This window comes from Mauremys mutica, chromosome 2 (assembly GCF_020497125.1).
Source record: "Mauremys mutica isolate MM-2020 ecotype Southern chromosome 2, ASM2049712v1, whole genome shotgun sequence".
NCBI lineage: Eukaryota > Metazoa > Chordata > Testudines > Geoemydidae > Mauremys > Mauremys mutica.
Genome location: NC_059073.1, coordinates 17,695,406 through 17,710,759, shown reverse-complemented (window position 1 = coordinate 17,710,759; position 15,354 = coordinate 17,695,406). Strand labels below are relative to the sequence as shown.

Below are 15,354 nucleotides of genomic sequence, written 5' to 3'. Positions count from 1 at the left end.
CAACAAATATGGCAATTTCCTGCCATATCCTTGCGAGATCTTATTGAATTAAGTTTAAATATCTTTAAGATGTATTGTATTAAGTTAATGGTTTATATATTAATGTGGGCTGGGATTTTAATGTAACCACTCAATGGGGGAGATGCAACACATGAGAGACCTGGGAATTCAGAGGATTATATTGAACAATGTGCCAGAGAAGAATGGACTCTTGGAACAAAAAGTGTCAAGTGTTTTTTCTGGAGACTATCTCGGGGGAGGTGAATGCAAATTCCCCATGTCTGGTTAGGTAAAAAAACCAGCCTTTCGAAGCTATGCCCTCAGGAGTGGGCCTTTGTCTCATCACCTGTTACATGAGGCCAAGATCAAAAACCCAAGCTGTATAAAGGAAAGACTGAACTATTTATGGTGGGTCTGGTTCTGAATTTGAGACAGTTATGAACTTATAACAACAGGGAAACCCAGTTGTGGTTATGAAGGACCGATGTACTTGAGGGTACAGTGAGGTGACCTTTGGAAAGTTTTTTAGCAAGCGATAACATTCTTTTATTGTTTTTAATATGTCTTTCTCTGTAATGCTTTTCACCTTAAGAATATATGTACTAACTTAGAAAGAGCTGTGTGGTAACTTATAACAGCTGGAAATTACATTGTTCGTAGCCTTGGGAGGGAAAGCAAAACACAGACACTGGCCTGTTAGACAGTCTGGCTTGCTGAGAATATTGCCATGTAGGCTGGGAACTCTGCAGCCTGGAAAAGCCCCAGTCAGGAAGGACAGAGACGCAGGTCTGGGCTCAAGAGAGGTGATAGCTGAGGGACCTGGGAGCCTAAAGTGGGTGCCCTTAAGAGACTACAGAGAGAAAATACAGGTGTAGTTGCCCTGAACTGTGACACTCCATAGCTCAATTTTTTTCTTGTGAGTAAAGAAAACCTGATACACCTCTACCTCGATATAACGCGACCCGATATAACACGAATTCGGATATAACACGGTAAAGCAGTGCTCTGGGGAGGGGAGGAGGGGCTGCGCACTCTGGGGGATCAAAGCAAGTTTGATATAACACGGTAAGATTTTTTGGCTCCCGAGGACAGTGTTATGTCGAGGTAGAGGTGTATATGCAGGCTCACTGATCACAGGAAAATTGCATTGCCACTAATGTGCTAAAATTTAGACAACATCTAGCACCCAAATCCATACGCTTCAATTGGTCAAACATCCACTCACCATCAGCAGTATGGAGAAGTTTATGACTCTTCAAAGTGCCTTTTGATTTGAACTTTTTTCCACACATATCACACAGGTGTGTTTTCTCAGTGCTGTGGCGATTCATATGAGCTTTCAGATTACTCTTGCTGCGAGTGGCATATTCACAAAGAGAACATTTGAACGGTTTGACACCTACCAACAAAAAAAATACATTACTTATGTTATAAAATTTCTGAACTGCATATTTTGGCTGGAGCTAGTGCAGGAAAGGGAGTGGGCGATTACTAGAAAGAAAAATTGTTCCAACTGTATAAACAACCTAGGTAATAAGGCTAACATTTTCAAATTTGGATGCCTACATTTAGGAATCTAAATTTATACTTAGATTCAGTAAGCTTGATAAGTGCCCTGATTTTCAGAGATCCGGAGTCCATACAACATCTGTTGACTTAACGGCAAGTACTGGGTGCTCGGCACCTCAGAAATTTAGACCACTTATTTAAGTGTCTATGTGTGAATTCAGGTGCCTAATATAGGCATGAGAGTTTGAACATTTTGGCCTGGAGCCTTATTTCCTGCTCACTTTGTTGTTTCAAGATGGATTTCTCCCAAACATGGTTTCCAACCTTTTGGCAGACAGAGCCTTTGTGGGTTAAAGCAGTGGTTCTCAAAGCTGGTCTGCCGCTTGTTCAGGGAAAGCCCTTGGCAGGTCGGGCCGGTTTGTTTACCTGCCACGTCTGCAGGTTTGGCTGATAGCAGCTCCCACTGGCCGCGGTTCGCCACTGCAGGCCAATGAGGGCTGTGGGAAGGGCTGCTATCACATCCCTTGGCCTGCGCCACTTCCCGCAGCCCCCATTGGCCTGGAGCAGCAAACCGCAGCCAGTGGGAGCCGCAATCGGCAGAACATGTGGATGCGGTAGGTAAACAAACCGGCCCAGCCCGCCCGGGGCTTTCCCTGAACAAGCGGTGGACCGGCTTTGAGAACCACTGGGTTAAAACACACTAGGCTGATGAGAGGCAGGAACTGTAGTTAAGAAGGACCAGGCATATCAGCTCATCATTAAGGCAGGGATGGGGACCTACAGTGCTAGTATAAATGCCTGAAATACTGTTGTGAGTCTAGTATTTGGGTACCAATATATTAGCTGGTAAGTCAGTATTCAGCCCATTATACCCTTTATACAGGAAGTAAGGAATGTAGTATGGAAAAAACACTCCGCTTCTAGGTCACAAATCAGATGCTCGCACGTGATTTATTAATGGACTGAAGACACTAAAAGAACAGAATGGCTGCCATCCTCCACTTGGTGAATGAATCTATCAGCCTGAAGATGAGCCAGCTTTCTCCAGACCCAGCTCCATCCGCAGTCCTAAGATTTGTAACTTGTACATTTTTACACTGCTAAACGTTTTCTGCACAAGCCGGGACACACCAGCAGCATTTTTTCATGATTTTCAATGTTTTCTATATTCACTGTACTCATCTAATATACTCTCCATCTTATTCATTGACTTATGTAAGTGATTAACATTCACAAATGCAAATGGATTTTAATTGTTTTATTAATACATTTCATTTCATTTCATGTTTTTCTGGATATGTGAATGGAGTGAATTTATTCTTGAAGAATTACTGCAAATCACTGGCTTTATTTTGACTATAATATGAATTTAGTTCACCTTTCCTTATTTATCAGAGGGGTAGCCGTGTTAGTCTGGTTCTGTAGAAGCAGCAAAGAATCCTGTGGCACCTTATAGACTAACAGACGTTTTGCAGCATGAGTTTTCGTGGGTGAATACCCACTTCTTCAGTGGGTATTCACCCACGAAAGCTCATGCTGCAAAACGTCTGTTAGTCTATAAGGTGCCACAGGATTCTTTGCTGCTTTCCTTATTTAGATTTATTTGAGCAGGCAACACTTTCTGGATTTACAGCAGTTCATTCATTCGTAAACAAAGAGGGATCAGAAACAAGTTCTGCATTACTTATGACTTGTCTATTGACACAGGGAATCACAAGACAAGTAGTTCAGTAGGAACTGGAACCCAACAAACAGGTTTACTGAACTTTTACTTTGACTTCAAATAGAAAAAACTTTATTGAGAGACAGCAGGAAACTTCAAATTCTCCTACAGCACTGACTTGTGTACAGAGTACTAAACAAACATGAACAGGACTGAAATGTCATTCGCTTTCAATTTATTATTTACTATATTAATTAAGGGACCATAAGCAAGGAATATAAAATAAATAAATAAGTTTAAACTTGAACATCATTACCTTCATGAGCCCAAATATGACGCTGAAGGTCTGATCCATTCTTCATAAAATAGAAATCACAATAGGGACACTTCACAGCTCGTTTTCCAATTAAACCTTTCAACTGCACCCTCCTGCCGAGAATCTCTGAGATGGTGCTCATTGAGACCTCTGGAAAAATATGCACGAAAACAAAGCATTCCAGACAGGTGTGCACAGAATTTGCTCCAAGATACAACTTTAGATAATGTTTTTACATATAAAATAAAATACTGCAGATCTAGATTCTTCCTACTTGTGTCTATTTAAGTAGCTTTATTTTTTTTTTAAACTTTCCACACAGATAAGGCCAGCTCACAGAAAACAGCCTTATTAATTTATGTATTTTTCCTGCATTAAACACTGACTTATTCACTGTGTATCCCCACACAGTGACTTACTGCTTCAGGGACAAATTAGACCTTGCATGCACTACTGGGTCAGAAGTCATTTTCCAGCTATGGATATTCACAGTACACCAATAGGTAATAAGGCAACATTTAGACACAAATATTTATAATTTTCAATGTCTTCCAACAGGTTTACAACATTTGTTAAAGGTTTCACTTGAGACTTCCAGAAGTGCTGAGCACCTGCAGCTTCTCTACATTCAGTTTGAGTCAGGGCCGCCCAGAGGATTCAGGGGGTCTGGGGTCTTCGGCGGCAGGGGGCCCCCGCTTTGGCGGTAATTCGGTGGCGGGGGGTCCTTCCGCCGCCGAAGACCCGGAGTGGAAAAAGCTCTGGGGGCCCTGGCCCCACGAGAGTTTTCCGCGGCCGCCGGAGCGAGTGAATGACCCCGCTCCAGGGGCCCTGAAAAACCTCTTGTGGGGGCCCCTGTGGGGTCTGGGGCAAAATGCCCCCCCCCCGGGCGGCCCTGGTTTGAGTTGTGGTCATTCAACCCCTCTGAAAATCTGGTCTTTCATTTAAGAGGAAAAATTAGTAGCCTAATACTCTAAAGATGTCAAAATAACTTTAAATAGTTAGGCTTTATTATTTAAAAAATTAAAAATCCTAACCACACATGCTAAGAGACTCAGACTTTAAGGTCAGAAGGGACCGTTATGATCATCTAGTCTGACCTCCTGCACAATGCAGGCCACAGAATCCCACCCTAGCCTATGTCTGAGTTATCGAAGTCCCCAAATTGCGGTTTGAAGACCTCAAGCTGCAGAGAATCCTCCAGAAAGTGACCCGTGCCCCATGCTGCAGAGGAAGGCGAAAAACCTCCAGGGCCTCTGTCAATCTGCCCTGGAGGAAAATTCCTTCCCGACCCCAAATATGGCGATCAGTTAAACCCTGAGCATGTGGGCAAGACTCACCAGCCAGCACCCAGGAAAGAATTCTCTGTAGTAACTCAGATCCCAACCCATCTAGCATCCCATCACAGACCACTGGGCATACTTACCTGCTGATAATCAAAGATCAATTGCCAAATTAATTGCCAAAATTAGGCTATCCCATCATACCATCCCCTCCATAAATTTACCAAGCTTAGTCTTAAAGCCAGATATGTCTTTTGCCCCCACTACTCCCCTTGGAAGGCTGTTCCAGAACTTCACTCCTCTAATGGTTAGAAACCTTTGTCTAATTTCAAGTCTAAACTTCCTAGTGTCCAGTTTATATCCATTTGTTCTTGTGTCCACATTGTTACTAAGCTTAAATAATTCCTCTCCCTCTCTAATATTAATCCCTCTGATATATTTATAAATACAGAGCTTTTATAAATCTCCCAGCTTTGTGTCATTACCTAACATTCTTTAAAAGTTCCAATTATCAATGATGGATTTTCAATACTTTCCTACTACATGGTACTAAATTATAATAGTTAAATGTTATGTATATATGACTTATTGTGACCAGAAACTTTAAGCATTGAGAACAGGTGGAATCCTAAATAATCTAAAGTGGAATCCTAGCCCCAGTGATAGCAATCGGGCCCGGATTTTACATCTATTGTCCAGAAACTTGGAACAAGCACAAGTGCTGGCTGGGGAAGCAAAAATATCAGGTTTTCTGCTTGCTGAACAAGAAAAACAGTGAAGACTGACAGCAGGTTGGCTGACAGCAGAGTCAGAGGGGAGGGAGAAGCTGTCAGAAATATTACTTTATGATAAATAAAAAATGGTTTTGGTTTAAATTAATTTTTGATAAGTTCTTCTAAAACTCAAATCCTTTGAACATTATCTTGTTTTGCCTTTCATCTTTATTCTCTTGCTTCTGCATTTTTAAAAACAATTGCATTCACTCAGTTCCAGCACTTGTCACTTTATGCTATCAGGACCTTTAACACCCCTTAATGTCAATTTTGTTTTGAATGGAAATATGCTTGTGATAAAAAAAATAATAATAATCCCTGATGACCACAAAGAGAGGATACATGGGAAAGTGTTATGCAAATATTTTTCTTTTAAAATCTAATTACAAATAGTCTTTTGTTGTATATTAGCTTGCAAAGGTTCTGTGTATCTCAGACATAACGTTTCTTTAATATATCACTGAAGTGTCTCTATTAAACATGCTGTGCTTTTTGCAAAGTTCTGATAGAATCCACTCTTCATCTAAGGGAAAAAAATATAGGCCTTAAATACTAATATTGAGCAGATTTTTAACCTTCTTTATTTTCATTAGTTAAGTATGCAACACTGGGCTAGCAGTTTACAGAATGTTTCCTGACCCAACCAGCTCACCCTCCAGTACAGACACAGGCAAAATAATTCAGAAAATAAACAATGACTATGTTTTCAAGCAACTGGGATGGCTTGCATTAATGTATATAGTATACTACTTCTCTTAAAAAAGCAAATGTATATTTGTCTACAATAATTTGTATATATATTTGACATACCCACTTCCCTCACTCTTCATGCTTCTTTGTCTTTCTTTTCACTGTGACCTCGTCAGGGTAGGAATGATGATCAAACTGACATTCAATGGGACTTGGATGCTTTTGAAAATGTTACCCACTCCATGTCTCATTACATCAATGCTTCCCAAGCTTGTTCCGCCGCTTGTGCAGGGAAAGCCCCTGGCGGGCCGGGCCGGTTTGTTTACCTGCCACGTCCGCAGGTTCGGCCGATCAGCAGTTCCCATTGGCCTGGAGCAGCGAACCGCGGCCACTGGGAGCCGCGATTAGCTGAACCTGCGGACGCGGAAGGTAAGCAAACTGGCCCGGCCTGCCAGGGGCTTTCCCCGCACAAGCGGCGGAACAAGTTTGGGAACCACTGCACTACATGTTTGCACCAGTTAGCACATTTGGTCCCCAGTTCTGATTGGGGGCTTCTGGGCACCATCCACAATACAAATTAATAACAGTAATATAGAGCAAGTGGTGCTGATATGACTCAGAGGTAGGAAAAATCTTGCAGTGGTCACTGTTGAAAGTAAGCATCCCATACTGACTACTATCACTGGACTATGGCCTGACCTGTGTGCTGTATTTCAGCCAGTTATGCTTAAACTAGCTGGTTCCCTTCACGTCTCCTCCTCTCTCCTCCCCCACCCCCCCACCCCAGCCCAGCCCCCCCCCACACACACTAGAGGCTTGGCCATGACCAGCTAACACATTATTAAAATGTGTTAAACAATGTCTATGCTAGGTGCTAAGCATCATTTAAAAATGTGTAAATTAAAATGTGTCAGCTAAGATTTTTTTTTTTAAATGTACCTATTTATCAAGTTTAAACAGGGCCACTGTGATTCACCCTTTTTATTATCAGAGCCCTTTTTGGCTTGAACAGTAGATATTATTGAATAATAAATATCCCTTGATGTATAAATGGAATAGACCCTGCATGTAGAATTGTCAACGAGTATCACCATGAAAAGCTAGCTTTTTTTTTAACAGACAAGGTGGTGAGCACTCAGAACCCAGTCCAGCAGTAGCTTTTAAGCACACAAATAGCTTAATTTACTTTGATGGGACAATTCAGATGCTTAAGTGCTATGCTGAATCAGGGACAGAGGGCTCAGTATGTTGCAGTGTAAAGCCCGTAAATATCACACAACACGCCCTTTTACTCTGTTCCCACTCTACAAGTTAGTGTATTGTATGTTTACAATCCAATCTCTAAAGATCTGCAAACTCTACTGAAGTTCTAATATAACTAGTTTAGAATAAGAATGTAATTTTTTACACAGAGCAATCATGTTATATTGCTTACTCCAGGACAGTCTTCCTCTGTTGCACTAGATGTAGAAATGTTATTGTGGTTTGTCTTACCAGGGTGATTTGTCTTGATATGTGATTTTATAAGTCGATCTTCAGAAAATGACTTCTCACACACGGGACAGGAATAACTCTTTTTGTCCTTAAAGGAAAGGAAGAGATTACATTAGGAGTTTGCTGGGCTGATTACTACACTCATTACACACTGAATCATATATGGCTTCCAACAAAGTTACAACCAAAATTCACAGATGTGAATCTCACTGAGCATTATGAAAAGCTAATACCATTATTATAATGAAATATAATGAAGGTGCAACATAAAATTATTCTAAAAACTCCATATCATTAATCCTGGGATGATTTAGTGCTTTGATTTGTAGCACATGGGGAAAATGTTAAATAAATTAAGGCATTATGATCTACCTAACTTTACAGAATTGAGAGGTGAAATATTATTGTACAAGTCACACATCAGAAGGAAAGATGAAGGGTTTGATGTGAGCAGGAGTATTCAATTTTCTCATCATTTGATCAATCCATCCTTCCAAAGCCAAAGGAACAGATCTCATTGTGGCCTTAATTCTGCAGGCCTCAGCCAGGACATACCTTTCTACCACAGTTCAATGGGACTTTGCTAGAACATAAGGTGATTATGGCAGATTTCATTAAAAAAAAAACCCCAAAAAACCCAGGGTCTATGGTTTCTAAATGCCAGATAAATATTCAGCACTAAATACAAATACATTATTATCCAACTGTTTCAAGTTAAAACAATTTGTCAGAGTTTCATAAGTGTTACTTATAAAAACATTATTGATACTACAGATCAAATGGAATTAGGGAGAGTGCTAGCAAGATCTTTGTTTTCTTTTGCATATGTAACATTATTAATTATTATTATTATTATTAATTACTGTAGCACTAGACACCCCAACTAAGACTGGGACCCTTTTGTACTAGGTACTACATAAACACACAGTAAGAGATTGTTCTTACCCAAGTTCTAGGGGACATAAACAAATGCTTAAGTGCTTTAATAAATCAGGGTCTTGTGACAGATTTTAGTTACCAATCTGCCTGAGGCATCAGGTGATCAGGCTGAGGCCACACGATCGTTTGGGAGGAGATGACGAAACACACCAAGGGTCTAAATTTTAAAGCTTTATTAATAAAATAATAAAACAACAGCGGAGAGTGATGGGTGCTCCCCACGTCACTCAGAGGAAGGAAGAAAGCGTTAGTGCCCTGAGCCCCAACCCAATTTCATACTCACACATGCTCTACCCACAGCTGGCCAAGCCTGGGTGTAACGTAAGAAGAAGAGGGGGAAGGGTAGACAGGAGATCTGTCCTGGACCCAGGCCATCTGAGGTCCGCAGTTGATCTCTGCCTTGCTTGGGCTCTTGGGAGGGTTTTTAAGTTCTGGGTTCCTTTGGGGGTATTCTGTTCAGGCCCCTCTGTGCCTGGTGCTCTTTGTACCAGTCCCAATCGGCTCGCTGTGGCCTTCTTGGCTGCCCAAAACACACTGGCTCTGGAGACTTTGTTTTCCCTCCTGCTGGCCTTTACCGTCACCGCCTCATTTGCTTTCACTGCTATCTCTGCAGCTCTGCATCTCATTCACTCTCACTGTTTTCACTGCTATTTTTGCAGCTCTGCTTAACTTAGTTCTCCTTTTCTCACGGCGGGGCAGCTGTAGATTTTTCGTCTAGCCCATGACCTTGGGCCAGGGCCAGTGTCTTATCGCCACACGGAGCTAGCTGAAGTGCCGAGTTAACCCGTTCTCTGCTCTCTTCCTTCTTTTCCCCTCTTGGCCTCTCACACCCTGCAAGGAATCTTCCATTCCACATTCACACCTTTGGCCCTCCCCCGAAATGCCTTGCGATGCTTCCAACTGCTGATTTCCCTCCCCATGGGACCCCCTGAGGGAGGGAGTCTTTGGGCCTGTGACAGTCTATATTATGAGTTTATCTTCACTAATACAAACATACACCATTATAAACAAATTATTGGACGGCCCTTTGTTGTCGATAGTTGCATAACATTTTTCATTTGTGAGGTGGAGAGGAATTTTGGAAGGGATCTTAGCTGCACTTTATCCCCATGGAACACTCTATAAAGTGAATCTGCAAGCAGAGCTGGAATCTCGCTAACCCTTCTTGCTGAGGTGATGGTCACCAGGAAAGCAGTTTTGAGAGAGAATAAAAATGGTAAAAATGAGCAGTCCTTTGTGGGTTCCAAGAGCGATGCCAGTCATGATGAAGGTGACTCTTGAACTGGTGGGTACGCATGGATCAGGCCTTTGATTGTGAGGAGTGAAAATAGTGTGTAAGTCTGGAAAGATAACATACCAATATTGCACACAGAACAACACTTAATTGAACAGATAGTCTTCCTGTTTGCTTCAAATGGAGAAACTAGTCCTGGATACTGTGGATAACAGCCTCTGAAGGATACAAGCCTGCTAAGTATACAAGATGGAGAATCCTTCCTATTTTATCCTAGACAGGAATCTGATGGATGGTTTCCTCCTTTCTATTAGAATGTCCTAAATGCCAGACTTAGCTGACTGAACCTGAAAAGCCTTCTCCAGGGATAGGGGCATGAGGCAGCCTTCCTACCTTTGTGAGTTCAGGCAATGCCCATTCTGTACAGGCATCCTCTTCTTTCTTCTTCTACTTAAGAAAAACTAATTAACTGACAATAGAAGAAAAACAAAAATATTCCCCGACTGGCAAAAGAAAGCATTAAGTATACTGCATACAATCTGAGCGTGCTGTACCTCTGGTAGTTAGAAAGTAAAGGTGGCTGGGAACATTTACGCTTTTATATCATTAAAAGCTTCCAATGCTCCTAGTGGACAATGTTCACTAGAAGATGCTGGAAGCTTGCAGTGCAAGTGACTTGATCTCACAAATGGAGAATATGCAGAGGCACCTCAAAGAACTATTAATTTGAGGGGTGGAGATGAGAGCAAGAGGCATAGCCTCATTAGATCCCAATCTGCCACAAATGACTTTGCAGCACCAGATTTCACACTATCTAAAATGATAGATAGTGTGTTAACTTTTAATTAGTGTGGAATTGTATCTTTCCAAATGCTGGATTCCTTTTCAGCAGTGTTATTCAAACTAGGGGTCCCAATGTAAAAGGAGGTCTATTGTAAGGGGGGAGGGGGTCACGAGAGCGTTGGCTTCTGGCTGGGTGCCCAACTCTGAAAGCAGTGCCACCGCCGGCAGCAATGCAGAAGTAAGGATGGTGTGGTATGGGGGGAGGCAGGAGGTCTCACTTTTTGAGGGGCATTGTGACAGCTTAAAATATTTTCAAAGGGGATCCCAGAAAAAAAAGTTTGAGAACTCTTGCTTTTCAGTGTTTGTATTTAGAGTTTTAAAAACATATGCAATGCTAAAATTATTCTGATCTAGTGGCTGTTTACAGTGGCCTATGTGAAATGAATTGGTGGATCTCAATTTATTCCTGAAATCTCACCACATATCTTATTATAAATAATGTTTAAACAAAAAAATAAAATATATATTAACAGCATAGGGATGTTTAGCTTTTTTTCCAGTTCATTGTACTGTTAAGTATTTTCAGAGGCGTCTGGAGCATTTAGATAGGTACCTCTTATTTTAGAAGTCTAAATAAATTGAAAAAACTCATCAGGAATTACTTTCAAAGAAATGTTATATTCAAGACAGAAAGAAATAGTAAGGATGTTAAAGTTAAGTGGAAAAACACACCCACTAATATCAGTGCAAAAATGGTTGTACTCATATCTATTTTTCTAGCTCCGAGGAACATACACACCCAAAATTATCAAAACTGGTTGCCTAACGTTAGGCACTTAAATAAGTACTCTGATTTATAAGAGGTGTTGGGCACCCGCAGCGCCCATTAAATTTAGATATCTAAATTTAGGCCCCAAGTTTGAAAATGGCGACCACAGTACATTTCACTCTGGCTTTGCTTTGTGTCACAAAGAGGACATTCTTCTGATGTAGTTTTTGGTAGGTAAATACTGTATTAAGATGAGGTATATGGACTCATATGGATATTTCTGGGCCTATAAACAGAGAGGTGTTTGTACAGAACATACAGAGACACATATGCTTTATACAAATTTATAAATACACACCTATATAGCTGACAGAGAATCTTATTTTCAAATTACCAGTAAATACATGTTTGAGCTACAGTACCAACTATAATATTTTTCCAGGATGACTGATTTTAACATCAAAGCCTTTAAAAAAAATGTAGTCAAAATCTATTTCCTTGGGCAGTTAGAAAGTCATCTTTACTAAGTTCTATAATATATGCTCTTCAAAAACTGTGTTATTTGTAGTCTCACACAGAGATTGCACTTCTTAGCACACAGTGCCTTCAAAGTAGGCCTTGTCAACCTCCATAGTCCTATGGAGTGCATCGAGCTGAAGCTGAACCTTTCAGAGTTGTTTGTCTAACTCAGCACCACAGAGTTTCACAGGGTTGCATCATCTAGTTCTGAGTCTAAGAATATTCCTGTCACTCTCCTTCTGAGAGCTTGTTACAGCACTAGTCCTTCAGAGTAACCCTGTCACTCTCAGAGCCAGCCCTTAAGAATGCCTCTGTTACAAATTAAGCATTTCAGAGCTTACCCAGGTCATAAATGCAGAGTCCCAAAGAGGGGACCCATCATAGCTCTTGCTATTCTGAGTGCCCTTGTCATGGATGATGACAAAGCTGTTAAAAGGACTCAGATGGAGGCTGTAATAATGCCCCCAGCACATTCACAACATCTGATTTTTTTCTCCTTTTGTAAGAATAAATGTAATTTATCCTATGACTTATTGGGATACTTGCCTTTTAAATGCCTTTGAAGAACATCCTAATGCCTGCAGGTCAGTGCCAGTACCTGCTAGGTTTTGCTTGTGGACCAGATTAAACTGGAAAGTGCTCTTAAATATGAGTTTACAGTTAGTCTTCTCGTAACAAGAGTTTTCTGGACATGTTGCTAGGTGGGAGAATGAGCCAGACTTTAGCATTCTAAATTGTAGTCCTTGGTTTACCCAATTGTGTTTTTGAACTTTCTAAGAGAAGTCACTTCATTAACTAACCACTTCAGTCACAAGCCTTCTGTTCGTTATTTCAGTGAGACCTAGAAATGATAAATCTTACTGAGAGAGAACACTGAAGTGTAAAATCACATTTTATTTTCAGTGCAAAATTAATAAATATAAATTTAGAAAGGCACAACAATTTGAATGCTCCACCTGTGGAATATTTTGCTCTGACCAAATACATTGTTTTTAGATAGCATGTGGAATACTTCAAGTAGCCCAAAGCTCTCTAATGATTTAATCCCCATTCCTTCAAACGGTTAAGCAGATATTTTTGTAACTTTACTCACATGCCTAAGTGCTCACAGGATCAGGCCTTAATGATTATCAGTAAGTACAGCAGCTACTAGATACTTCTGTGAATGTTGTATAAAGTCCTGAGAGAGCCATTATGCATGCACAGACTTAAAATGATTTAGTTGTTTGCTGATGGAATTTAATTTTATTATTTAGAAATAATTGTTCCCTAATTTTATTTTAGAAATACGGTAGAATCTCAGAGTTACGAACTGACCAGTCAACCACACACCTCATTTGGAACCAGAAATACATAATCAAGCAGCGGCAGAGACCCAATTAAAAAAAAATACAGTACTGTGTTAAATGTAAACTATATTTTTAAAAAAAGGAAAAGCAGATTTTTTTCTTCTGCATAGTAAAGTTTCAAAGCTGTATTAAGTCAGTGTTCAGTTGTAAACTTTTGAAAGAACCATAATGTTTTGTTCAGTGTTATGAACATTTCAGAGTTACAAACAGCCTCCATTCCCGAGAGAGAGTCCTATATTCTTTTTTTGCAAGCTCTGAGCCATTTTTTCCTCCCAAGGTTCTACTGTATGTGGCTTCCTGGAATATCTGACATGATTATAAAACATGTTTATTTTGCTAGTTTTTAGGAATCTGAAATTCTAAGGAATTATTTAGAAATTGATTCTTAGAAATGGAGTACAAGCAAAAAGACTGGGTAAGCAAACTTTGAAAGCAAAGGGAGTCAGTATTCACAAGGGAAAAGGCAGAGAGCTAACTTTCCAGAAATTGGAGACATTAAGCAGTAGTGAGTTCACTAATCTCAAAGGTCCCCATCTGTAATGTAATTCCTACTGTGTTGGAGGGGCCTGGTTATTACACAATACTACTTGGAACAGATAAAATGTTGTTTGGTCTCCTTCTATACATGGGAATCTAATCATATTCCCAAAGAGGAGGAGGGATAGCTCAGTGGTTTGCGCATAGGCCTGGTAAACCCAGAGTTGTGATTTCAATCCTTGAGGGGGCCACTTAGGGATCTGGGGCAAAAATTGGTCCTGCTAGTGAAGACAGGGGGCTGGACTCAATGACCTTTCAAGGTCCCTTCCAGCTCTAGGAGACTGGTATATCTCCAATTATTATTATTTTGGGGGAGGGATAGCTCAGTGGTTTGAACATTGGCCTGCTAAACCCAGGGTTGTGAGTTCAATCCTTGAGGGGGCCCTTTAGGGAACTGGGGTAAAAATCTGTCTGGGGATTGGTCCTGCTTTGAGCAGGGGGTTGGACTAGATGACCTTCTGAGGTCTCTTCCAACCCGTCTCTTCTATGATTTTCTTCTTCTATGAATGTCTTCAAAATTTTCTGAAGGACACAAGGAGGCAAAGTGCTCTGTGAGATAGCTCTACCTTTGTTATAGATTGGCAGCACAATCCAGTCAGCCACTTCAATTTCAAAATCACAACCAGTTCCTGAGACTTAGGCCAGGTCTACAATAAAAAAAACAGGTCGACCCAGCTATATTGCTTAATTATAGTTAAACAATATAGTTAAACTGACCTAGCCCCCAGCATCGACAGCACTAGGTTGACAGAAGAATTCTTCTCCCGACCTAGCTACCACCTCTTGTGGAGGTGAATTAATTACAGGGATGGGCAAACCTCTCCCATTGCTTTAGTGAGTGTCTACACTGAAGTGCTACAGTGACAAAGCTGCAGCAGTTTAAGTGAAGACGGAGCCTTACTTAATGTCCCTATTAACTTACTTAGAGAAAATGCAAGAAGAAAATAATTTCTAAACAAAGAAAAACAAACAGTTAGATTTCTTACTCTGTGAAGACAACAGAATCAGATTCATAAATGCTCTCAAACCTTGTGAATTAAGCAGTCTATTATAAGCAGGTGGAATTTCTTAATTTAACCATGCTATACTTCATTACAAAATAAGGCCATTTACACATATGCCTTTCATTATATGAATGTATTCAAATCTTGCTACAAATGAATCACCAGATATATTACGAATTCTACACACAAAGAACAGTCCATTGAACAGTATTGCTTCCCTGAAGCATATGCAAGCTTCAAGATTAATTAAATGGGTAAGTGCACTAGTATACAGGCATTTTAAAAATCCCAGTATTATGATATGCAGCACTTAAAATATGGACAGACCACTGTGAATTTATTTAATGAAGCAAAAGTGCCGAACCTGACCTTAGCCTGGATACACTGGAAACCAACAATAGCTGTTTGAAATGGCAAGCAACTACGTGATGTAACAAACCTCTTCTTTGTATACACTGAGTGAAATCCTGACCCGACTGAAGTCTTTGGGAGTTT

General features: G+C 40.5%; 1 protein-coding gene across 2 annotated transcripts in view; it reads right to left on the bottom strand.

The window, feature by feature from the left end:
• Positions 1-15,354, bottom strand: part of ZFAT (zinc finger and AT-hook domain containing) — a 159,218-nt gene that overhangs the window by 63,572 nt on the left and 80,292 nt on the right. For both annotated transcript variants that reach the window (XM_045005851.1, XM_045005853.1), the window contains exons 8-10: positions 7,726-7,813; positions 3,489-3,638; positions 1,226-1,399 (exon numbers count right to left, since the gene is read on the bottom strand). In XM_045005851.1, coding sequence (XP_044861786.1) covers positions 1,226-1,399; positions 3,489-3,638; positions 7,726-7,813 — 412 coding nt within the window. The remainder of the gene's footprint in view (positions 1-1,225; positions 1,400-3,488; positions 3,639-7,725; positions 7,814-15,354) is intronic.